At 42.1% G+C, this 24876-nt stretch overlaps 3 protein-coding genes across 3 annotated transcripts; all 3 read right to left on the bottom strand.

The window, feature by feature from the left end:
• Positions 1–4842: 4842 nt before the first annotated feature.
• On the bottom strand, positions 4843–12807 carry LOC148325975 (RNA-binding protein MEX3B). Its single transcript, XM_088311920.1, has 4 exons — positions 12284–12807; positions 11290–11824; positions 9112–9371; positions 4843–8838 (listed from the first exon to the last, which is right to left on the bottom strand). Exons 2-4 carry the CDS (start codon positions 11756–11758, stop codon positions 7624–7626), a joined length of 1944 nt encoding a protein of 647 aa, XP_088168046.1. The 5' UTR covers positions 11759–11824; positions 12284–12807; the 3' UTR covers positions 4843–7623.
• Positions 12808–14685: 1878 nt separating this feature from the next.
• mbd3a (methyl-CpG binding domain protein 3a) lies at positions 14686–21585 on the bottom strand. Its single transcript, XM_088311979.1, has 6 exons — positions 21367–21585; positions 19378–19537; positions 17808–17945; positions 17100–17190; positions 16837–17014; positions 14686–15489 (listed from the first exon to the last, which is right to left on the bottom strand). The coding sequence occupies exons 1-6, from the start codon at positions 21378–21380 to the stop codon at positions 15315–15317; spliced, it is 756 nt and encodes a 251-aa protein (XP_088168105.1). The 5' UTR covers positions 21381–21585; the 3' UTR covers positions 14686–15314.
• Positions 21586–22476: 891 nt separating this feature from the next.
• On the bottom strand, positions 22477–24740 carry uqcr11 (ubiquinol-cytochrome c reductase, complex III subunit XI). Its single transcript, XM_088310744.1, has 3 exons — positions 24601–24740; positions 23920–24050; positions 22477–22901 (listed from the first exon to the last, which is right to left on the bottom strand). Exons 1-2 carry the CDS (start codon positions 24648–24650, stop codon positions 23930–23932), a joined length of 171 nt encoding a protein of 56 aa, XP_088166870.1. The 5' UTR covers positions 24651–24740; the 3' UTR covers positions 22477–22901; positions 23920–23929.
• Positions 24741–24876: the final 136 nt, after the last annotated feature.

Genomic DNA, 24876 nt, shown 5'->3' on the forward strand with positions numbered 1-24876 from the left:
TTGATTTTCACGTGCGCTTCAGCCTCCCCGCCACTAGATGGCTTGGAGTAAACGCCACAACATTCCGGCCACTAACAGTTCAAGTGGGTACCTCAAAGGAAGTCTTTGTTTTGTACGCACATTTTTCTTTTTTTTTTGTGCCGGTATTATATATTACATCATTTAAATGAAGGCATAAAATGATTTAAAAACCTGAGCCAGATCAATTTGGTGAGGCAGTGTGAGCAAAGAACTTCTGTCATATCGTTAGCTTAATAGCATTGGGGCTTAAATCATATTTGAATGTTTTCAGAAAAGTAGAAAAAAATACCCCAGCAAATTCAACAAACGATTCAACATTACCTTTACTGGAAATGTGCACAGACATCAAGAAAAAAAAAACACACACACAATTTCAGTAAACACATCATTCATTTATGTGACTAAGTTAAAAAACAACTTCTGCAATTTATTACGTTTATGCTGCGGTCAGACCAAATACTATATATTTTTTTAAGTGTGTTCTAGTGTGACATAACAATGTTGGACAAAATTGAAGTGGGCATATATTTGTGAACCAAGAATCGCATTTAGCATTAGCCAAAGTTTACAACTACTCACCACCTGATTGACTCGTTCTGCTCATACTTCTTTTTTCTGCCAGAAGAGAAGGAAGAGCCCCTCCTCTCCTCTTTTTGTGGTGTGGTGCGAATGAAGCAGCTATGTCAGTATCCTGTGATCAAATAAAGCGAAGCGAAATTTCGTCTTCTGTGTGAACGTGGCATTCGGCTAACGATACGTGCCAGACTGAAGCAAAAGGAATTGATAAAGGCTGAAATGCCATTCATGCGCTTTAAAATCATTTCTAAACTGCAGACGTCTGTCCATGAAAAGTCCGAATAGCTGCTGTGTGTGCAAAAAAATACGGGATATTAAGTTCAGCAAAACCAAAGGGGAAACAATGTAGCAAATAAGGGAAACAATATATTTCTTTACATTAATGTATGTTTTTTTTTTTTAATGCAGTACATTACTGGACTATTTTTCTGACTAAAAACTGTTGCGGAAAAATATTCTGTGTTCCGGAATGGATTAATGGTGTTTCTATGATTTCAGTGAGAAAGGATGCAAATGTTTTGAGTTGAGCATGAACAAGTCAAGGTACCACTGCACATCCAAAAGGGCTAGCAGACCCCCACCCCTCACCCTTACTCTACAAACATGCCCCCCCATGCAGTCAAGTGTGGAGCAGGTCAAGTTTGTATGTGCGTAAAAAGATGTTCTGCGATTGTGAGCAATACGAATGCACCGTCAATCAACCCACGCAATATCAAATCCCGTCCCCATCATTTACTCTCCCTGAGGTCTGATTTAGTTTTGGGCGTTCTTAAACGACTATTTGCCTTGAGAAGGACCCACTTTGCACGAACCGGAGCTCTTATTCGATTTTTATTTGAAAGAGAAGCCATCGAAGTCGCCGCCAAGCTTTTATGATCGGATTTATGTTCACTGCAAAAAAAAAAAAGGTGGGCCGACATCCACCGCCGTAGTCCACATCGTCCTTTGTGTGGTCCGATTGATGATGTCATTGACTGTGACCAAACACTGCTGGCCTATCACGTTGTCTCGACTCAATACTCATAAACAATCGTGATGAATGATATTTACTGTATCTGCAAGAGAAACATTTTTATGCCATTAGCTCGAACAGGGTTTCCCAAACTATTATCTTTTTCCATGAAGACCCAAATTTGATGTTTGTGCCATCCCAAACTTTAGCGGGTTCCACACACCCGTTTTTAACATTTTAACTGATTTTTAAAATGTGTGCAACCTCACATTTAACAGTGAAAACAAATTGCCAGGTGTGCTTACTACTCTTGCAATACGTAATGAAATAAAAAAACAAAAACAAACAAAATGTGGAGCAAATATGTAAATAATGTCTTAAAACAATGTAAAAATTTGCAAAAGTTTTGTTGTACTAAAAAAAACTGCAATAGAAACTACCTTAATGCAAATATTTAAAATTTGAATAACAGTGTCCTTGAGTGTGACTTTTTAAAAAGAAAAGAGGGGGACGCTATCAACCTTTCTCACCATGACATGCGTGTGCTTGTGGTTGACAACGAGGCCCTTGAAAATTTCCATGGCAGACCCAACTCTTTGTTTGGGAAACCCTGATCTCGAACCATATTTAGCGTCCAATTGATGAGGAGCGCACACACACACACACGTGCAATGACATAGTCTTCATGTGTTGTCATCTATGTCAGGGCTTTGAAAACTCAGTCATGTCAAGTTGCAATCTGTACAGGAAAAGAAATTGAGGGCTTCAGCACCTGCGTCATACCATATACTGTCAACCACACGGCAATCTCTGCTCAAGCACAAAGGGCCATGTCAGATGACACACATGCATGCGTGCACGCAGACATGATGACCACTCGTGTGAATAGAAAACACAAATGCATGATGGAAATTCAACGTGCCAGCACGTGTCTCTTTTTCATTTTTCCCTTCCGCCATTTGTTTTGAAGAAAGCAAACATTTGCCGTGTAATCATCCACGTGTTTGTTTTCATACTGGCTTGTGAATATGTCATCTGTAACAAATATGAATGTAGTGTGAACACAGAATTCGCATGAGAGGATTATTTTCTACTGAGGATGTTTCTAATTGGTTTCCTATCATAATTGATTGTTCCGGAACAAGAATGCAGCCTGACTGATCTGCTTCCTATTAAAAGGACGTTTGTGTCACAATCTGACTGTTTGGTGTGTTTTTCTCTTCCTGAAAGCGAGCTGACAAAACCCTGAAAGTCAGGCTAAACACTTGGACATTGCCCATCTATCACACTCACAGCTGATGTCGCACATATGTGATAAACCAATCAGCAAGAGGCGCAATAAAAAAATCACAAAGATGTTCAAGAAAATAGCTGTAGTTTACTTTGTTACTTTCCACCAATGCCGAAAATCAGTGGTGGGTGTTCAGGGTCTTCTCTCCTGGTCTAACATAACCATAAATCAAGATCATATTTGTGATAAAAATTAATTGAATTATGTATATACGAATATATATATATATATATATAAATATAAAGCAGCAACTCCTTACCAGTCTTACTCAGCGACTGTTAAAAAAATCCCAAATATATTCTTGCTTTTTTTTTTTTTAACCCACAAGCCCGAAGGAGGTTAAAGTGCGGATTTGATTGCAAGGCCATTTTCAAGTAGGACCTTTCAGGAGAAGCTCGTTCTCATGAGCCGAGGTCGTCCAACACCCAGTAGTGTGTAACCGTAGCTCTATTATTTTTTTCACAGCCGTGGAGTCATAAATGATGGTGTTATGAAAGGGATTTATTCAAGTCGGACTACACTGAAGGCCACGGTGTAAAACGCACTGATGCCCACTGCCTGAAATTCAATTCAGACAAGTTCGGCGTATTTTAGCCTTTGAGAGACAACTTGGTGAAAATAGCGGCCTCTGCTGGATGATTAAGGAAATTGCATCCCGAAGTAACTGATGACGCTCTTTGCAGCCACTTGGTAGTTTCTGGCATTAACATTATCCCTTTTGTTTTGTTTTTTTTCCTCAATATTTACTCTCTAGTTTCACTTGGCGTGGAGGTGCAATCACAAACTTCAAAATAAGGGCAGCGTATGCTCACCGGAAAGGTACAAAATGTTTTATTTGTATACCTGCTGAAGACGTGTGTCCCATGTCAACACAACACAGCACAAATAAAGACAAGACGCAAGTTATCATTTTACAGTAAAAAAATGAAACCAAAAACCAAGATTTTATTAAAGAAGCATAAAAAATAAAACTCTTGATACATTTCTCATAACCGACAATCCGGCTCAAATTATACCTTGATACAATTTTTCCCGGCTCGCGGTTAAAAGGTCCATAAACTTTCAAATAAAATATATTTCAATTTTAAAATTTTCTTCAATAATTTTCTCATTTTGTTATAAATTGCCTATATGTAGTACACAGAAAATGAAAATATAAAAAAAAAGTAAAATGAAAATAAATCTTAAGTAATAAACGGTCACATTATTGTCTGGGATATTTAGGTAAGCAAATCAATTGTAAAAATAAAATGTGTAAAAAGTTTTTTTTTTTTTTTTGGAATCTTAAAAATTAGCTAATGACATGCAGATGGTTAACTTACAAATAATGATACAATTTCTTGTTTTCAAAGAAGCTATTTTGCTTGCGAAAACAAGACGCCGATGATTGTTCCGATATTTACACACACAGGTACTTCTGCTGACATGGTTTACATTTTGGTTCAGCGTACAAAAGAGAATTAAAGCAAAAATAGGCGAGCGGGGGTGGCAGCACGAGCGGTGTCTCCCCCACGGCTCCGCGCCGTGCCCCCCTTTGTTGGCGAGGGTTGTCTTTGCATCCCCCTCTTCTAATCAGAAAAAAATAAAGGTCAGAGGTCAGGCTAACATGCCTCAGGAAACCCTGTTTTCAAACCTTTAAGCGAGAAAATGGGGGAAGGGGAACACATTGGGCTTAAAAAAATAAAAATCAGCAGTCAATCTGAAAAAAATTGTACCTGTTTTTTTTTTTTTCATCTTTTTTTTTTTTTTAAACAATGAAAGTACTGTACATTAAGCCTAACATTCTCTCATTGGCCACATGGACTCCAACGATACAACTTGAAATTTCCTGCGAAGATGCGCCCGAAACAACATTGTGGTCCGAGGACATCAAATCAGTTCCCCAAGACACACGTAACAGCCTCAGTTGGCCTTTTTGCCTTAATCGAATCCCTCATGACGATCGGGTCCAAGATCAAGCTCAACATTCTGCAGCTTGCTGGGATTGGAACACAAAGTGTGTGTTTGTGTGTGTGTGGAAGCCCTGGATGGGTGATGGCCACTAGCTGCCAGAAAGGATACAGTGGAGACTTCCTACTTTGGGTCAGCCCCAAAAGTCAAACGAGGAGGAAGCCCTTTAATGTCACCGCAATTGAGTTTTGTCATGGCTTCTTCACGTTTTCCAGCACATTCTGCATACAAACGTTATAAAAAGGAGGCAACCTCACGCCGGGTTAGAAACAAAAAAATAAAAATGTCCGTATAATGCACCACAAACACATGCAGAGTGGGGCGGAAGACCCAAACGAAAACACTAAGTGGAGTTTGTGTTTTGTTTGTTCGTTCGTGTTCAAATGTCAGGGAGTGGAGGGGCGAGTTTTAGGTTGGGGGGGGGGGGGGTCGCGGGTGCATTGAATGGAAAATACTTCAATTGACCTACCATGAGGTTTTTTTTTGCATGGAAAGGGACTCCCCTTAAACAAGACCTCCTTGTTGGAGCGAACATCACCACACACCCTCTCAAAGCAACAGACTCTCTCACAAAGACACTCCTCTCACATTATACACTCAAGCTCACATTTTTAACGGTCTCACTGACACAGAAACAGGTTCTCTCTCTCAAACAAGAAAACTCACATAAACAGAGAAGTCAAAATCTCCTCTCACGGGACACGTTCTCCCTCTCAAAATCACAAGATGTACTACCACAGCGACACACAAATGCTCTCTCTAGCACGCACACACATACTCTGACACACAGCAACACACACACACAAACGTCCTCACATAAATACATACACTCAGAACCGCTCCTCTCGCACAACTCTCTCACAGTAGTCCACACTCTCAGTCCAAACTCCTCTCACACATAACACATTTACTCAGTCACACTCCTCTCACACAAAGACAAACATTCTCCCTTCACACAGAAACAAACTCTCACAGTAATGCACACGCCTCCACAGTCAGAAAGCACTTGAGGAGCCCATGCAAGTGGAACAGACAGGATGTGGGTGGACTGGGAGCGGTGTGTGTGTGCGTGTGTGAGTGCACGCGTGGGCATGTGTGGGGGAGGGCGTGGATGGATCAGCTCCTGCCTTGGAAACTCGTGGGGGGAGGTGAACAGGAGCAGTCACACACACACGCACGCATCTTAGCATTTTTCAAAGAGAAAGAGCCGCACAATGAAAAGGTGGGATGTCGTAGTTTGTGTGCATTAAGATACACTCTCACACATACACATGCACACGATTGTCAAATGATGTTTGACTGAGCTCCACCAGTTGAGACAATGTGCTCATTTCTACAGACATTTGGCATCGCTTGATGGCTACTTTCGGTCTATGAGGCCACAACATGAAGGATTGGGGGGGGGGGGTGCTTTGAGGGGAGGGGGTTGTTGGCTAGGTCATGGGGGCCAACAAAACAACAGGCGCAACCAAACATTCGGATTAATGTCATCGGTGTCAAACTCAAAGGGCGCAGGCCTACATCATTTTCTGCATCTTTTGTGGTTTTCTATTCAAAATTGTCCGACAAATACAAGCCGTCTTCAATTTTAATGGTTATTACAAGTATCCTTTGAGAACAACTTTCGTTTTTTACTTAATAAAGTGAACGATGACATGAAGCAAATTTCCCTGACCTCTGATTTCAAAATGTGGTACCCAGGAATTTGTTGACGATGATACAGCTCCAGAGCACTGCAAAAATAATCAGCGTCTCTAAATGTGTCAAGTTAAATAAGTATTTGTTTAATTCTCTAAACTACGGATAAGTCACAAACTCCAAAGTGGCGCCTTGAGATACGAGTGACCCGACGGACTTTTTCAAGAAAGGAGGAGCCTTCAGGATTCATGCAAACAGATTAAATAAGTGGCAGTTTGGCAGCTATAATCAGTAAATATTCTTCAAAAATAGAAGCTGCAGGCTGTTTACTGCCATTCCCAACTGAAACAAGAGCTAACATTTAGCATCTATGTAGCACTGCTGTTACCCTTTACATAAAATCGGAATGCAAACAGCAGCACATGTAGAGACATAATTCTCAAGGGCGTATATTCTTTATCCTCGGCAAAGAACCATTATTACTACCGTACTAAGGAGACGAGAGAGGAGCTGAGCACGCTACAGTCCTATATCTGTATGTCCTACAGGTGTTTTGTGTTACAAGCATGGTCCAGAAACATTACAAGTCATATCTTTAGGTACCACGGCACAAATATTACAATTTAGAGCTTTAATTTTCTTAAAATCAAAACAGAAAAAAAATTTTTTGTTTTTTTGTTTGTTTAAGGTCTCTGCATTTTTCCAGAGTTCAATTCTATCATACCAGTTGTGACGGCCCACTAAGGGAAAGCAGAACTACAATGCGGCTCGTGACAAAAATGAGTTTGACACCTCTGGATTAATGTCCCAAAGAAGGGCGCAAGGACAAAGACGGAGCACAAGAAAGCGGGCGGGGGCATGAGGGGACGCAAGTAGAAAAGTGCAGGCCTCATCTGTCAGCTTCATGGAAAAATATCTGCCAAGTACAAAAGCAGTCAAAAGGAAAGACTGAGAGAAGGAAGAAGAGATGAGGAGCTCAAAATGAAGGCCTGAAGAGAGATAAGACACTAGTTTCGTCAAAGAGACACCGTCTCCAAATAATTCCATAGTGTCATTATTATTATTGTTCATCAGCATCATTGTCTCTAGTAATGCTGCATTATTATTATTATGATGATTATGATGATGGTCCACTTTGTGTTCATGGTTATTAGTGTGAATCCTGGCCTCACCACGGTGCTCGCTCCCACCGCCATTAAGAGAAGATGCGTATGCACTGCGTAGTGGGCGTGTGGCACACCGGGCACTCGGGCTCGGCCGATTGGCAGATCTGGCCGGCACACTCCATGCAGAAGAGGTTGTGACCGCATGGCACCAGGGCAGCCGTCACCTCGCTCTCAAAGCACACAAAGCAGTCCCTGTTGACCCCGGGGCCCGCAGCTACCAGGCCCGCCACGCCGGGGCCCGGCCCGCCTTTCAGCCGACTCAGCATCCCGGAGCTGAGACCCACGCCGCCCGCACCGCCCTCCGAGTCGGTGGGCGAGCCGCCGGGCAGCGAGGACGCCGAGCAGGAGGAGTAACCTGTGGATGAGCCGCCTGAGCTGGAGCTGGAGCCCCCGGAGAAGGAGGAGCCGCCGCCACCGCCCGCCGCGTTGCCCGACTGCAGCCAGGAGAGCGTGCTCAGGGGGTCGCTCTGGGCACGGCGGGCCAGCGGGTGCTCGAGGGGGCCGGCGCCCGTGTCCTGGGGCAGCGTCGGGGACAAGCGTGGAGTGATGGCGCCGCCGCTGAGGCCGCTGCTGTTACGGCGAAGCGGTGGCTGCGGGTGCGAGGGTCCGCCTGACTTGTTGGCGCCATTGACGAAGGGGGCCCAGATGTTGGAAGCGCTGAATTCAAAGCCCAGTTCGTCTGAAGAAGGGAGCGGAGTGGAGTCGCCCCCAAAAGTGAATCCGCCCCCAGCGCTGCTGGAACCCGTGCTGAAGGGGCTGGTGGGGCTGGCCCCCTCGTTGCCCTTGCGGCCCCCGCCGTAGCCGTCGGAACTCATGGCGCCGTTGTGCGCATGATAGGCTACCGAGGAGGACATCTTACGGTTCACCGACATCTGGATGGCAGCAGGCGGCGGGGATGATGGAGGCGGCGGGGGTGCGGAATGGTGGTTGGCGGCCCGGGACCATAGGGACGCCCCCAGGCCCGCGCTGAGGGCACCCAGGCCTTCTAGGCTGACGTCGGTGCCGTTGGTGTGGAAGTCGTTGTCTCCCTGCAGGTCAACGAAGGTTCCGGTTCGCAGTGTGATGTGGGTCTCGATTTCCTCCCTGGCCCGGTCCACGTTCTCGGGCATGCCGGTCACCTCGAATACGGGGTCCTTCTCTCGACTAGGCGTCACGATGTAGGTGTGCGTCTGCTGCTGGATGCGCTTGATGGTGGCTCCCTTCGGACCCACGACCAGACCCACCACTCTGTAGGGCACCCGCACCTGGGCCACAATCAACCAGTAAGTCATTGGGGACATTTTACTTACACAGCACTTTTCAAACCAAAAGTGATCTTTTTTCCCTATAAAAATGAATGGAACACACATTCTGTTCCAGCTTCCCAAAAAGCCCCAAAAAATTGTTTGTAACATGTTAAAACCACTCTATAATATTGCAATGCATAAGAACATACAGTAAATGACACAATTTGACAAACTGAACTGTTTTAAAATTCATTTGAGTGACATTAAAAGAAAAAGGCAGTCAAGCACCACCTGAATGGTTGTTTGTCCAGGGAGGTGTGGTGGTCCAGGAAGTGATCCGCCCCCGCCGCCTCCTCCTCCTCCTCCGGACCCTCCCGCCTTGCAACGGGATGCTCGTATCATGGAGAAATGCTCGGCCGCAGAGACAATCTCGCGCTTGGCCATTTCCACGTCCTCCCTGCGCCCCGTCACGATGAACACCGGCTCCTCGCCTCGGACTGGGGTCTTTATGTAAGTGTTGGTCTTGGCACGCAACGCTTTGATCTTACAACCTGGATGAGAAAAAGATGCAGAAACATATTTATGACTAAAACTCAACAGAACCCATGTTGCGTTTTCAGACACACTTGCTGCAGACGCAAGGGTGGCCACTGGGGGGAGCGCAAGATGAAATTATTAATACTCAGTCATTTCTTCTTTTACAAGTTTAAAATGTTTGGTGACCAAACTCTGATTAAATATACTACTTTACCTCAAATTTCCCCATTGTGGGACTAATAAAGGACATCTTTATCTTTTTTTCCATTTCACTCAAGTAGCAGTGCACTTGAGTACAATGACAATAAAGGGATTTCTAATTCTAATTAAATAAATAAACGATTCGGAACTTGCAAAACTTGCTAGTTGGGTTGCTAATAAATTACAGTATATTCAAGGAATTCAGTATACGGTACCAGGTGAGTACAAATGACAAATTACCCACAGAACCAGCGACTGGTCCACCATTTTAATGTTCATATCTGGACAGATATAGCCAATGTGGGTCATGGAGCGTGTGACTAGTAAAAAAATATATATCCCAATGGGGTGTGCATTAAAATCAAGGAGAAGGCACTCAGTCAGCAGTATTAGGTCAACATGTACAAAATCACACTCAGTATATTTTTAGATACTATAGATAGTATCTAATTGCCTAGTGCAAGGGGGAGTGAAAATTTGAACTCATTGGCCAGATTAATTTTTTTTGTATAACGACCAATCACGTCATGTTTTGAATAGTGGGTCTGTATGGAACATATTCTTGTTAAAAAAAAAGGGTTAATTTGCTGGAAAAGATGATGTACCACTATGCTCTTTGTCCCCGCTAGTAAACCAATTGAGGACATTACTATTTGGCATATTAGTGTGTAAAGAAATTACTACAAAACTACTTTTTACTTATCGTACTAGTTTTAGTGTGTCCTAGTCAGTCATTTTACTTGTGCACTGAATTGTCTTACTCATGAGAACAAGCTGACGAGTGGGTGGACCTGAAGCTGGATATCAACAATATCGGATACAACCTCAAATAGCTATCCGTGTACATATACTTCATAAATACACATCAATTATATATTGAAATGTTCTTTTCTATTTCGATTAAATATTTAAAGGGGTTTGTTTCAAACGAAGCATCAGGATCAACCTAATCAGTCTACCTTGGCCGACGGTGCATTGTGCCTTTAAATGATGACGCGCCATCGGGTCGACCAATAGGAGGCGCGGAGTGTGATGTCATTGTGGGAAGCAGAAAGCATGGCTTTTTCAAACAAAGAGAACAATGCTGGAAACGCCGCTGCGGCCGCGACAAGCAAGTCGGCGGCTAAAAAAGCGCCAGCCGCGCGAGAGAGCGCGACAGGGACAAAGGCGGCGAAAAATTAAGTTTGAACGCGGCGAGACGCGCGGCAAGCCCGAGCGGCGTCGGCGTATGGAGCGAGCGAGCTGGAGCTTTTGGGTGCAGGGCGTAACACCGCCCAGTCCCGTGTTTGTCTGCTCGATTTCGGCGCCCCCCAAAAGCGCACATTCGCAAAATAACGCGCCGTCTAAGCATACACGGAACTGATGTGTGACACAAGCTTTCCATCCAAGCGCCTTTTCTCGGTTTGGGACGCATTCAAAGCTCATTTAGCGCCATTTCCTTTGTGTGATGCAGGCTGCAAGACATGTCCAGACTGCTTTGTCTGACCCTGTACCACCCCTCCCCCTCCTCCCTCTGCCGCGCTACCTGTCAAACTATTGTGCAAAAACAGTGCGAAACGCATGCACTTAATGTAGCAAATGAGAAATTTTAAACGCAATAACGATCGCGCCGGTTTGTGTTTACATACAGCGCAAGCCTAGGCTGGAAACTAAACTTGTCGGTGGTGACGAGCACCCAAACAAAGGATCACCGGGCTCCCCTCCGACAAAACAAACCCGCACAAGGCTCACCTTGCCTCCCAACGATCTCCGCCACATGCTCGGAGCTCGGCACGGGCACACACTCGGTCATGTTGACGCTTCTCTTTCGGTTGCAGAGGACGGAGGTGCTTTGTTCCCCGTGGAGCATCGGGTGCGAGCCGCCGGCCATGTGGTAGCCGCCCGACCCGTAGTACTCCGGGGATGGCGAGCAGGAGGTCGGCGAGTCCCGGGACATTTGGAGGTCCGCGTAGCCCTCCGATCCGGGGGCTTGGGTCCCGTCGAGGGTGTCGACCAGCCCGCCGCTTCCGCCACCTCCTCCACAGTCCACCTTCTCCAGGGCCATGAGTGACAGCTGGTCCAGGGCGAAGCGGAGCACCTCCTGGTGGTCCTCGTCCCGGGACTCTTGGTCCGTTTCTCGGGGCAGACCGACCCCATTGTGCTGGCTGCTGATCACCACGTCGTGGTCCATAATGTCGGGGTGGAATAAAGGGCTAGGCATAGTCTCTCCGTGGATACCACATCAGATCACGGATGCCTGCTTGTCGGGAGTGCGCTCGCCCCACTCCTGAAAGAATAAAACAAGTAAATAAATTTGGGGAAAGGGGAGATAGAGAATTAGATGTTTTGAGGTGGGTGGATGTCAGCTTTTTGTGCTCCTTGCTTTGTCTTGTTGTGACTGACAACTCCAAGCATCCAGCTTTGTCGGGATAAAGGAAAAAGAGTGCTCCCTTGAAACAACACAAAATGCGTATTCTCCCACCCCACGCAAACACCACCAAACGATACGTGTCGCGAGTCACTTTAATATTTGTCAGGAAAAAAGAAACAAAAAGGCGACGAAAAGTGTCAGAAGTGCTGTTGTTAGCTCCGGCTAAGCAGTTAGCAGGCTAGCTCCTCCACACTCAGTCACGTTGCCGACCCCTTTGTTTGGGAGCTAAGCTAGCTCCACTGTGGAACTCCTTTAAAAACACACATGCACGCTCATACTCTGATTCCTAAATGCACTCAAAACATCCAAACTTACTTTAGCCTCACTTTGTCGACTCGCTCTCCTCCGCTTTGTTGTCGCCTCGTTCCTTCAGGAACAGATGAGAAAGTAAGCCGGGAAGAAGAAGAGGAGGAAGAAAGAGGGAGGAGGAGCAGCCTCTTTTGAGCTAGCACGTTAGCCGCCTTAGCACGCCAAAACTAGGGTGGGGGGCGTTCAAACAGAGTTGTCCAAAAACACAAAAACAAACCCCCCCAAAATGTTAATAGAACGCCCGTAGCTGTCTCCGTGCGAAGACTCCCAAGACTGTCTTCATGGTCGGGAAAACGCTGAGCGTGATCTCGGTGGGGGTGAAAACAAAGTGGGATTCTGCGCTCCGTGACCCCGTTCGCTCTCTCCGGCACAGCCCGCTCTAGTGGCTCTCCCCGCCGTCTTTGTCTCGCCAGGCGCACGCCGCTCGCTCGCTCCGACGGCACTGACGTCAGCCGCGACACAACAATGGGTTCAAAGGCCACATGCGGCGATGGGGAGAAGAGCGTCCACGCAAAGCCACGGCTGCTGTCATTGCCATTGTGTCAGTAGGTCGGCTGGACCGCCATCCCTTTATTTATTCGTTTAAAACCAAGCAAACGTTATTGTTTGATCATTCAAAGCCAATTTTATTATCTGCTTTAACAGTGATAAGATATTATTGAACTCAATCTTAAATGTACTAGTAGTTCTTAGTCCTCACTATTGTGCTAATTTAATTTACTAGTAGATCTTGTTTCATACTCATATTTTTCCCAATAATACACGATTTATAAATTACTGCTACACTCAGCTGAGTGTATGAATTAGTGGAAAGAAAAAGTTACTCGTAAGAGTCGTTCACTCACTAGTGCTTGGAATTGTCCCATTAGTGATGACAAAGAATCTAGATAGACCTTCAGCTAGATAACAAGTTCATGCCCAGAAGGGCGTTACTATTAGTCCAAAGTCACCAAAAAATAATGCCTTGAAAATTTGTATGGAAAGTTTTTATTGAATATTTATTAAGTATTGTTGTCAAGTATAAGGTCCATGTACTCATATGCTCTTTGGCCTCACTGGTATAAGTCAGCGTACTAGTAAAACGACTAGGGCGTACTAGTCATCTCTCTCAGTAGGGACGCTTCTACACTATTGCTTTTAGAAGTGTACAAATTTAACGAATAATCGAAAATCGATTATTAAGTTAATCGACTGTTTTGAAAATCTTTGGATAAAAAAATGTCCAAATTTCAATTTCTCAACAGTAGATAGTCTATAATTTCTGTTATTATTCATGAAAGGAGATGAATTATCTTTGTGCTTAATCAGAATAAGACATTTGCAAACATCTGCTTTTACTTCGTAAAACAACGATTAACATTTTTGCTTACTTTCTGGCGGATGTCACAGACCAGTCAAGTAACTGAATCATAATCAATTTATGTTTGTGCATTTCCTGTACTGTCAACTTGAAATAATGTCCTGTTTTTTTTAATGAAGGAATATAAATTTAATTTGAATTAATCAACAGATTAATCAATTATTAAAATATTTTTTTAGTGATAGACTGACGGCACCAATTGCTTTCTCCGAGTGTATCACTTTTTTTGCACGAGTTTTTTCATAGGTCCATCTACATGTTCGTATGAGACGAAACTACTAGTGTGCATTTTGTTGCTACTAGTCCCACTAGTGAATATCGTACTACAACCACACAGTTAACTAATACAAGTTAAGTAATCCGTGCCCTATTGTTAAAACACTATACGGTAAACTAGTAGAATGTCATCTAGTACAATATTAACTAGTATAAATTTGTCACTAGTACTGCTAGTAGCATAGAGCTTTCCACTTGCAGAGTCAACTACATGTTACTAGTAAGGCAAAACTGTGCACTATTTGACATTTGTGCTCTACTAGTGAAGTGCTAGATGTTAACTAGCGATATTTTATGTCACTAGTATTACAAAGCTGTCAACTAGCGCGCACTTTTGCTTCACTAGTAACATGTAGTTTCCCTACGAGTTAGGACAAAGACTACTAAAGTAGGCTATGACCTCAAAAGAGAATAAATGGTGCTGCTGGTGGGGTTCAGGGGGATACGAGTATATACTACTTGTATATAATTGTGCAGAATTGTAGTTTACGTGGAAGGTTAAATCACGTACCGATAGGCTGAAAGCCGAATTAATAGTAGGAAAAAAAATGACTCAGTTGTTTTGCTTGTGTGCTGAATTGTCTTGGCTGTGAGGACAAAGAGCGTACTAGTACAAGAACGTTAAGCTGGATATATTGCCATACTGCTTTTTTGTTGAAAAACAATAAATACAATAAATGTGTTATGTGGGAGGAATACCCAGAGAAAAGACGCAATCTCCAAACAGAAAGGACGGGACCAAGATTCAAACCCGTCAAATAAAATACAGCAATTTCCAAAAGATGCATTTATTTAACAATATCGGCTTCATGTACAGTAGTTAAGTATCAGTGTTTTCTCCAAATGTAGCGCGCCATTATATAACATGACCTAAAGTTATTGTAAACAAACCGTCAAGAATATTTGAAAACCATCAAACTAAGTCATCTCTCTGAGCATAAAGCGCGAGAGTACAGCATGCATGTAGACATTCTGCAATGTTCTCCATGCTTCTTCGCATAAACATCACTTACAGTGACGGTGGAGATATAAAAGAAAGAAGTGTTCTTCACAAATGGGCGCACATTTACAGAGATAATTTACAGTTCACATACACCAGGCTTGTTTGCGCTCGTTTAGCAGCTGTTACAAAAACGCCACTGAATGAGTAGTGTGCAGCACCAAACATATCTGCTGAAAATTGATGGAGGTGAAAGCTGAAACTTAGAGCACCTTTTCAGTTGATACAAAAAACAATAATAAAAAAACAGTTTCAGTTTTATTTTAGTTGAAGTAGCGACAAAAATGGAAAAGAAAAATCTCCAGATAAGTGGTGACTTCAGTAGAAGTTGTGGTAAACGATGAGAGAAAAAAAATCGGTTAGCACTGCTGGAATTGGCACAGCCATTTTGTGTACCTTGGCTATAACTCCTCCTTTTCCACCCGCTCGGCCCCCTTCTCCTTTTCTTCGTCGTCGTCGTCTTCGAGCGTGCCGGGTGCCGCAACCGCAGCGGCGTCCTCGACATGGGCCAACATATCCGCCATGAGGGCTTCCTCCAGCCTCCTTCTCACACTTTGCACGAGGTCCTCCTGCTTCCTGAAGGACACAGCAGATGATGAAAGGGGATTTCATTTGGATTTGCAAAGAAAAAATGAGGGCGACACCTTTGATGTGCTCTGTATTATCATTTGAAATTGCTGCAGCCAACATGCACTGTATTAGTACAAAAATATTTAGAACGTTGCTTTTATATGACAGAATTGGACTTTTTTAACAATTAAGACTTAAAATGTTACTTCAACACTGCTTGCACATTTAATTGTTTTTTTTTATGATGGCAACTGCACGGGCCTGGAACTGAAAAAGTCCATTTGCATTATTTCTAAAAATAGCTTAAAAAAATTCTGGCATCACAGTGGTCCTGTGGTTACCACTCCTGCCACCGAGTTCTGAGGTTCGAATCTCAGCTCTGGCCTTCCTTTGTGCAGTTTTCAAGTTTCAAGTTTGTGTTTCTTTTCCAGCCCTCAAAAACCACATTGTCTTCATTGCATGATTTTTGTAAAGGAAAAATGTGTTTTATAAAGTGTAACTAATTTACATTGGGAGATGGCAGAAGCCATCAGAACAGGTCTCGTGTTGTGTGTCTTCAAGGTGGCGTGATCTAATGAGTGACGTCATGTCACTAAATAGCAGAACACAATTGAACGGGTGTTACTTTTCACAAGGAGCAGACTTTCAGCCACTAGTTTTATTGCGATATGTAATCGAGATTGTGGCATCGAAACGTCACGGCTGTAACAGCTACGGTAATTAAAAATGTCATGTCGTATCACATAAGGTTTCATAAAAAATAAATGAGGGTTCCGGAAACGAAGATAGATCCAGCTGGCTTCAGTATATGTGTGTATACACCAGTATATATTTTGTGTTTTACAATAATACTTTGCTAAATTTATAATTTCACCTGTACCTATGGCTAAAAAGCTAGGTGTGGGGAGTCTGTGTCGCCGGGAATTTGATTGAAAATGGTCCGAATTTTTGTTGTTTCAACCACTCAACAGTACATAAAACCAACTGATTACAGTATTCAATACATTTTTTCCAAATGTATTTATTATTATTATTTTTTTTTTTTTAAATCAGAAATGCAAATTAGATTAATTTTTTTGTACTAATTCCAAATCTGCCCTCATTTTCTTCTAGCACATTAGGTTTTCATACTAACGATAAAATATGGAAGATGGCAATATACGTACCAATATTTAGGAATCAAGTATTAGGTTTAGCGAGAGGCAATTTTCCCCCCCTTAAACGTCATAGCTCTATTTTTTTTTAATTCCACCTCCATTTTCAGTGGAGAAAATGGTTATCAGCATTTTAAATATAAATAAATACATTTTCCGCTTCATATGAGCCACAGCATTTTCTAAATCAGCGAATCACCTAATATCTTCATCTGTCACCACAAATGCCTTGCAGAGAGGCTGCGTCGTGTTGAGCCACACTCCCGGGTTTTTCTCCACGGCCGCTGTGAGCTGGCCCGTGACGGGCGCGGGGCTCGTGTGGAGGGCGCTAGCGATGGCGGACAGCAGCGTTTTGTCAGAACTTGCAGGTCCCACACCTGAGCACGAGCAAAAGAGAAGAAAGTTGTTGAGAATGTGTCATTTGGAAACAAACAAGCGTTGTTGGGTTTTCCAAGTGGTTACCTTGTAGACCTTTGGGAAGATCCATGGTTTTCACCAGCTCGTCTGCAATGTCAAAGGCACTCAACCCACTCAGCTTCCTCTCCCAGAACAACTGTGATTAAACAACTAACTTGTTATAGCTGACAAAATGATATTGTGCATCATTCAGTTTCCAGTTTATTGCAAGGATACCTTCGAGAGCAACTCATGACAAGTAAAAATCTGTAATATATAAGGACCGTGTCATTTTTTTCAAAATAGCTTCACCCCTTCCACACACTTTCAACACATTTAAACTTATTAACTTTGTGCCCGTTCTCACTCGTGCTGTGAAAAAAAATTGGGTGAGTCGTATAACATCACTAAGAGGAAATGAAAAGAACAAGTCTCACTCCAAAAGTGGGCTTGCTTCAAACCGTTTGTCATCCTGGTTTAAGTTTAATGCAAAACTCACAAAACAAAAGTGACGAAAACATCGTAGGTTTAAACACCAACGTGGAAATCACAATGTCCAATTACTGGCAAGCTTATTTTAGAACAGGCCTGCTGGCTAATCACGTGGTCCATAGGATTTAGTTTTTTTTTTTTTTTACAGCAATTTAAGTATGTGCAGATTACAATCTTTAAATAAATCAAATCTAGATGCGATCAAATAAAACATTGAAGATGACAGCATCATTATCTTCCCACAATACAGTATAACAAATGATTAAACGTTCTCTGTCTCACCTGCTTTGGTTGGTCCACAGCCCTCTGTGGGTCTGTTTTCACCTTGTTGCTCGGGTGATTCGTTACTTTGGTCACTGGCTGCTTGAAGATGGAGGCCGTCTGTCGAACGGGCAGCGTTGTGTTCAAGTCTGGCTTGGCCTTTTCAAAGCGGACAGGAGACAAACATTTAAATACCGCCGCTTTAGGTGTTAAAAACAACTATCGGCTCGGACTACGTGTTTATTGTTCAGACTGTGACGACAAATACTGCTGAATGGTCTCTTCGAATTCATGGAAAGAAAAATATGAATTTACAGTGGCACGTTGGTTGATCTATTCTCTCCAACGAAATTAATTAAAGTTCCATTTAGCCATTTTAGACACCCAAAAACATCCATCCATTCATCCATTATCTAAGCCGCTTGTTCTCTCGAGTGTCGCGGGGCGTGCTGGAGCCTATCCCAGCTGTCTTCGGGCAGTAGGCGGGGGACACCCTGAACTGGTTGCCAGCCAATCGCAGTACACACAGAGACGAGCAACCATCCCCACTCACAGTCATACCTAGGGGCAATTTAGAGTGTTCAATTAACCTGCCATGCATGTTTTTGGATTATGTGGGAGGAAACCCATGCAGGCAAAGGGAGAACATGCAAACTTCACACAGGGAGGCCGCAACCAGAATTGAATCCCGCACCTCAGAACTGTGAGGCCATCGTGTAATACACTTAAAGAAAAATAGAACTGCATTGCATAAAAACAGAATATAACACAACAATGTTAACTAAAGTGGTTTTATGAAGTCTAATTACTGCTTGTACTGTACTCGGTGTTAGCAGGGTTGGCAGTTTAAGGGGCGTTTTTCATCTTTAAAAACGCACACACAAAGTCACAGATATTACAGTAGAATTTGAGGATGGTGACCCCAAGTGGATAAAAACAATAATAGCTACATCTCACGTGCACATTAGCTTTCATGTTTTTTGTTTAAATCTGATTCACCTAATTAAATCGATAGGATAATCGGCATGATACAAGATTCAAAAATGTCTTAGCTGGAGCCTTTACTGTGACGTTTGCAGGTGTCATCTAGTGGTAGAGTGGTTGAAGCTGACATGCAAGTCAAATGTTTGCTCGCAACACAAAGCAAAAATCGACTCAGTGGCGGCTTGGAACTCGGAAAACTCACAAGTTGAGTTGTAAGTCAAGGTACTGCTGTCTTTCTATTGCTGTAAATTGAAATGTACTTCAAGTAGGTTTTAATGATCAGCCTCCGTGCACTCCACTGATACAAGAATAAACGACAACTAACAGGAACAACTCAAAGGTAAGAAATACCTGGGCAACGTAGTCATGGTAATTTATGAGTGCTAACTGAAGGTCCAATTCAATAAATCTCATCGTTACACTTTTGCCAACATGAGCGCAGTGGGCCAAATCAAAATCTGATTACTCAATGGAATAACTGCTGTAAAAATATTCGATAGCGGCAGCCTTAGCGTGGACCACTGAGCACGATAACGTTCTGTTCAAGATCATAACATCATTATTACAAAACAAAAATAAAAGCGAGTCTAAATGTGTTTATCCTCACCCTGATTTGATGGTTGACATCATGATGCTTGTACCCACTTCGCTGGACTTTAGTAAGAACTAAATGTGCAGCACGAGACTGGCCGGCCTCCTCCAAGTGAAAGTTGTTGGTTGGACCACGTGCGGTGTGTGGCTTCCCGAGGACACGTCTGACCGGTACACTACAGAGGAAACACGCACATATAAAAACATGATTATACCACTGAAACTGACACAAGGATTTATGCCTTCATTGTGTGAGCTGCTCATGCTCAGTTTTGATCGACAACATCAGAGAGATTCATTTAACTTGGCGTTGTATTTTACAGCGGGAACTGATTCAGTTTGATCCAAGAGCGAGTCATGGCGAATGCATTGCATGTTGTGTCAAAAATAATAAAAAATATTCACAAATACTCAAGTCATAAGTATAACTTATAAGAGTATAATAGCCCCCATCTTTGTGTAATTAATTTTTTTCCAGAACCCTTTATCCAATTTTCAAAATTCATGATATGTTGTACTCAGGTTGATGTGGCCATTCCAAACTTCCATCCATTATCTGAATTGCTTCTCCTCACGAGGGTCGCGGGAACGCTGGAGCCTGTCCTGGCTGTATTCAGGCAGTAAGCAGGGTACACTCTGGACTGGTTGCCATGCCAACCTGACTCAGCATTTTAACAGACTCTTAATTTTTTGGAAATCTTGTCACTTTGCTAATGTTAACAACACGATTTTACTGAGTAAGTGTGATTGTGTATAGAAAGATCTTGCGCTTTGTACCATCCACCATGGAAGTTTGGTTGAGCAAAAAACTAGTTAAATGTTACCAAGTAACCCTTCGTGGTCTCAATTAAAGGCGACTAGAGCTGTAATACTATACATATCATACATGAAGGCCAGGGGTCACCAAGGACTTCATGAGTAGCCCACGTGCCTGTTCCAACGATAGCTCACCAGTGATAGGACATTGTGATCTCCTAGGAATGTTGTAGAAGGGATTATTTGAAAACATAAACACTGGCAGTAAAGAAATAAAGTGTTGCATGTTTATATTTGTGTTTCCTAAATATTGGGAGAAATAACACAATCGGTCTTCAAGTAAATTAATATCAATAATGGGTCATTTGGGGTAAATGTGTTATTTCAGAAGAGCTATCAAACTGGGAGCCCTGTGCAGTAGTACTACATGTTCTTAGACCCTTTATAAATAAAGTTAGTACTGTTATCGTTATTGTAACTTGTTTTGCCACTTGTGATTATGGCCATTTACGACGTCTGTAACATTTAATTATTGGTATTTGTTTTCCCGCCTTAACAGTCCAATGACAGGTGAAAGAAGACGTCAATCAAAAACGTCCACGCCCACACAATGTTCATCAAGTCAAAGCATACCAATGGCTACTCACGTTGAGCACCAATTGGAATAAAAAAAAATATGTGTTGCTACGATCGTCCAGTTTTCTTTCTCCATAACGTGCTTTTGCACATCTAATCCCAATGTTGCTCGGAGCACGTCGACTTCAGAAAAAAACAACGCTGATTAAGATACATGCGCATAAGTCGATAGTGAGGAAACATACCGCAAAAATGCTAGTTAGTGAGATTGTCCACAATAGTTCTGCGCCTAGTAATAAATGTCTTATCATATTTGCATTAAAAATACATTGCAACTAGGTGAATGTTTTGTTCCAAGGAGCCGACCTCGCTCAAGTCAAGCGTGTGTAAACAATGAAACTTGGCTAGCTAATCAAGCTAGCGTGGGATGGCAGACCACCCGGAGTACTGGACGATTAAACATTCAGCAAAGGTAACGTTAGTGTGCTTAACAAAGCTGCTAACAATAAATTGGTTATGAAAAACGTCGGAGTTGGGAGGGCACGTACGTACGTATGGTTTGCAAAGACGCATGTACGTACTCATGCGCATTTCCTGCTGAACAAACTTTCATTGACAAAAAACAGACAGAAAAAAGAAAAAAAAACTCCCCCCTGTAGTGCAAAACTCTCACCTTTTCCGTTCCATACTCCCAAGCGTCCCAGTTCGGCGTGGAGTCGAAGCCGGCTTTTAAAAAGTCAAGTAGCAGCTAAGCTATCGCTGTCATGAATTTGCACGGTGAGATTTGTTTATCGATCACCATTCCTCAGTCAAGACCTTTACAAGCGAAGATCACTCCGCCCACCACATCACCTCCCTGGAGTGTACTGTAATCCATCCGCGGCACTCACTTGAACTAGTGCGGAAGTGACGATGGTGAAAAGTGGTAGGCACAGTTCGCCAAATTTATGGCATTAATATGTTATACAGTGCCATTCCAAAAGTGTAGACAAATATTGTAATACTGTACATGAGTGGTCGGAAAACCTCTACACCAAGTACCACCATCATGACCAACATTTAATGCACGTGTAGTGCACGTTAAAGTTCAATATAAATTTGACCTGAATAATTGTTTCAAGACGAAACACAAATGAGTCGTACCTACAAGTTAAATACAACTGAATAGTACTGTACTAGACTACGTAACAAAAAGTGAAAGCCACAGTTTGATAGTGATTCTTTCACATGCTGCACATGGTAATCGTACAACTTCAGGTACACTGTTAAAACATGTTAGTGATTTTGTTGTTCGATAAAAGATGTGATTGTAACATATACACTGTGAATCTGGCATCCTTGCTTTAATAAAACAAAAAAGCAAAACAAACAAAAAGCGACACCATTACAGGATTTTCCCCCTGAGATTAAAATGATTTTCCTAGAATACTTTTGTTAACAAATGAAGGGAGCTTTTTCATAATGAATGGCATAATGTTATAAGAGTTGAGTTCCATTTTTTAAATGCACTAAGGTCTTTGTTCACTTGCGAAACTTTAGTTAATAAAATATAATACGACCATCATAGAAAAACAAATTTTTCGAAGAGAACTTTTCTTTCCAACAATTTACATTTTTGCTCATGCCAAGATTACAATTTTTATTCTCATGACTTTTTATTCCTACAGCATTTAGGGGTGCGCCTTTTGATACTTTTAACAACTTGCAAAAAGAAACATTCTAAAAAGTACGGTCAAAACATTACAACGATAAAGCAGCAAAGATTCAAGACGGAAACATGATCTGGAGCAGCAATGGCATTTCATCACTTATATTTAAAATCAACTTGAAGTAGATGGACAATCATAGTTGAACTACGTACATGAAATCAACATAAAATATTTCACATTTGTTTTATTTGTTCTTCTTCAAGAACTGTTCGATTGAAGGGCAGCTCAACGTTTGTTGACAATGAGGATTTTAATAAATAGCTGACCTCAAAAGTACATGTGATAAGAAAAAAAATATTCATATTCTTTCCGCTCAAGTTATGGTGGAAGTTGAGGTGGAACCTTTGAACCCCAAATGCATCACAGCCGATGATGATGATGATGATGATGAAGACAAGTCGGAGCATCAGGATAAGGAGTACAGGCTGCGTTATACAGCATTGCGAAATAATGACTGCAGCAGTCATTATTGAAAATCTCTGTTGAATCCATCAAGAAACTGTCAAGAACAACAACAACAAAACATGTCAAAATCGATCACGAGGCATTTCTGTGGTATTTTTGGAAGCTAGACATCCATAAACAATACTTTTCTTTGGTAGGTACCATCAGTGATGATTCCACTATCTGAACAAAAAGTACTTTATTTTAAATAATGCTCAGCTCACCAACACACACGTAAGTGGACTATCTCTCTCTTGCTATACCTAAACTAGATATACATAAACGGTGGCTTGCAATAGTTTTTGGCTGCTGAATGACCATTTAAATGCTCAAACTTTATGTGCAACAATCATGATTTGTGTGAACTAATATTTTACACATACAAGGAAATAGTGATATGCCTTTTCCTCTCAAATAAAATAATAAAATTAAATAAACGTGTATTAAAATCTGTAAGCAAGCAGTGAATCATTTCATACTTCATCATACACCATGACCAGTGGTCAGAAATTAATTTTATAAAGGGGCCACACGAGAAACCGAAATGGTTGTCGAAGGTTACACCAACGCCAACCGTTTTCCATATTCATTTAATATATTTCTATATTTTTAAAAAAATTGTCTGGCGCTAACCATGTACATATGGAATATTTTGTTATCATTAGGAAATACAAATTATATACTATTCTGTGTTCATTAAAATCAAATATGGTGCACAATAGTTAACTACAGTGTTGCCTTGAAATAAAAGATTAATTTGATCCGTCACCATGCTTGTAACTCAAAACACTTGTAGCTTAATTCATCTTTCCCCATCAAAATGTTAGAAATACCATTAATCTGTTCCACCACCGCCAAAAAACAGTTTTTGTTTTTAAATAAGGAAACCTATCAGGTTCCAATACAGGGGTGATCGATTCTCCACTTAACGGAGGCTGAAGCGCACAAGAGCAAGGATGTGCACACGAACCCCGACTAGTTATGTTTCGGACATTTAGCTAAAGTCGTATCAACTCTCAGGAGACACACGGCGGCTGTAAAGTAAAAACAGATCGAGATATTTCCGTGCCCACCTGATTACCACTATTCGTCCTTCTTGAACTTGCCGTTGATGTAGGGAACATAGTTCAAAAAGACTCGCCAATCTGTGAAGTGGACCACAGCTACCCCACCCACGGTGCCCCAAACAGCCAGCGTCGGTATCCTGTGAAGGAAACATTGGACACGTTTACCATTCTATTCCTGTGATTGAATACTCTACATACTGTGCTCGTAAAACCCAATTGTGTGCTGTGTGCTTACTGCTCAGGCATATAAAACAAGTGATTCTCATCCTTCATTGAGCAAGTTCACATACCTACATGGTAGAAAAATCTCACAACACAGTACCGAAAAACACATAGAAAATAAAACAAAACAAAAACAATAATGTATCACATGCTGCAATGGACGTGTATTTCCTCGCTATAATGAATGGGAAATAAGTAAACTATGTTGAAGAACTGAGATTCACCATATCGATAACCTAAATATGACAGCATGGTAATAACAAACATATACATACACAGTCAGGCTATGAAATGTGTCTCCACGTAATAATAATCATAAAAAAAATATTAAAATCTGAAACAGCAATGTTTGAATGACCTCGGCTAGGCTAACTGCTAGCTGACGCTGAATGGCTTCCGCCCGTGAAACCCACACTTAACAATTTTCTTTTCGTTAAAACCAAAATTTGAAAAACAGAACCTTACCACGACTTTGCAATGGACACATATTTCTGTCCGATCACTTTACTCAACATCGTTTAAGCGTCCTCCTCGACCTCACAAACCGCATTCAGCAAGCAAGTAACTTCCGTTTGAGTTTTGCTCACTTCTCGAAGCACATACAAAGACAACCTCTGCCCTCTAGTGGACACATGGCATTATTTTAAAGACATTGTTTTGTTCTCAGGTTGGAACATTATAATTATTATAAATCTGAACTTCAGGGTGAATTAGAGGTACTTTAAATGGTAGCAGGTGCGT

Source organism: Idiotropiscis lumnitzeri, chromosome 12, assembly GCF_059441095.1.
Source record: "Idiotropiscis lumnitzeri isolate Australia: NSW breed Sydney's pygmy pipehorse chromosome 12, RoL_Ilum_1.0, whole genome shotgun sequence".
Lineage (NCBI taxonomy): Eukaryota > Metazoa > Chordata > Actinopteri > Syngnathiformes > Syngnathidae > Idiotropiscis > Idiotropiscis lumnitzeri.

What these genes read in the sequence shown, in the direction of transcription:
- LOC148325975 (XM_088311920.1), bottom strand. Translation starts at nt 11,758, where the DNA reads ATGCCTAGCCCTTTATTCCACCCCGACATTATGGACCACGACGTGGTG. An exon ending in GGAGATCGTTGGGAGGCAAG is followed by an intron (nt 9,372 to 11,289) that starts GTGAGCCTTGTG and finishes TTTCTCATCCAG; the next exon opens with GTTGTAAGATCAAAGCGTTG. An exon ending in CTGGACAAACAACCATTCAG is followed by an intron (nt 8,839 to 9,111) that starts GTGGTGCTTGAC and finishes ATTGTGGCCCAG; the next exon opens with GTGCGGGTGCCCTACAGAGT.
- mbd3a (XM_088311979.1), bottom strand. An exon ending in TCTTCCCAAAGGTCTACAAG is followed by an intron (nt 17,015 to 17,099) that starts GTAACCACTTGG and finishes GCTCGTGCTCAG; the next exon opens with GTGTGGGACCTGCAAGTTCT. An exon ending in GTGACAGATGAAGATATTAG is followed by an intron (nt 15,490 to 16,836) that starts GTGATTCGCTGA and finishes TGTGTCCTTCAG; the next exon opens with GAAGCAGGAGGACCTCGTGC.
- uqcr11 (XM_088310744.1), bottom strand. Translation starts at nt 24,650, where the DNA reads ATGTTGAGTAAAGTGATCGGACAGAAATATGTGTCCATTGCAAAGTCG. An exon ending in GTGTCCATTGCAAAGTCGTG is followed by an intron (nt 24,051 to 24,600) that starts GTAAGGTTCTGT and finishes TTTCCTTCACAG; the next exon opens with GATACCGACGCTGGCTGTTT.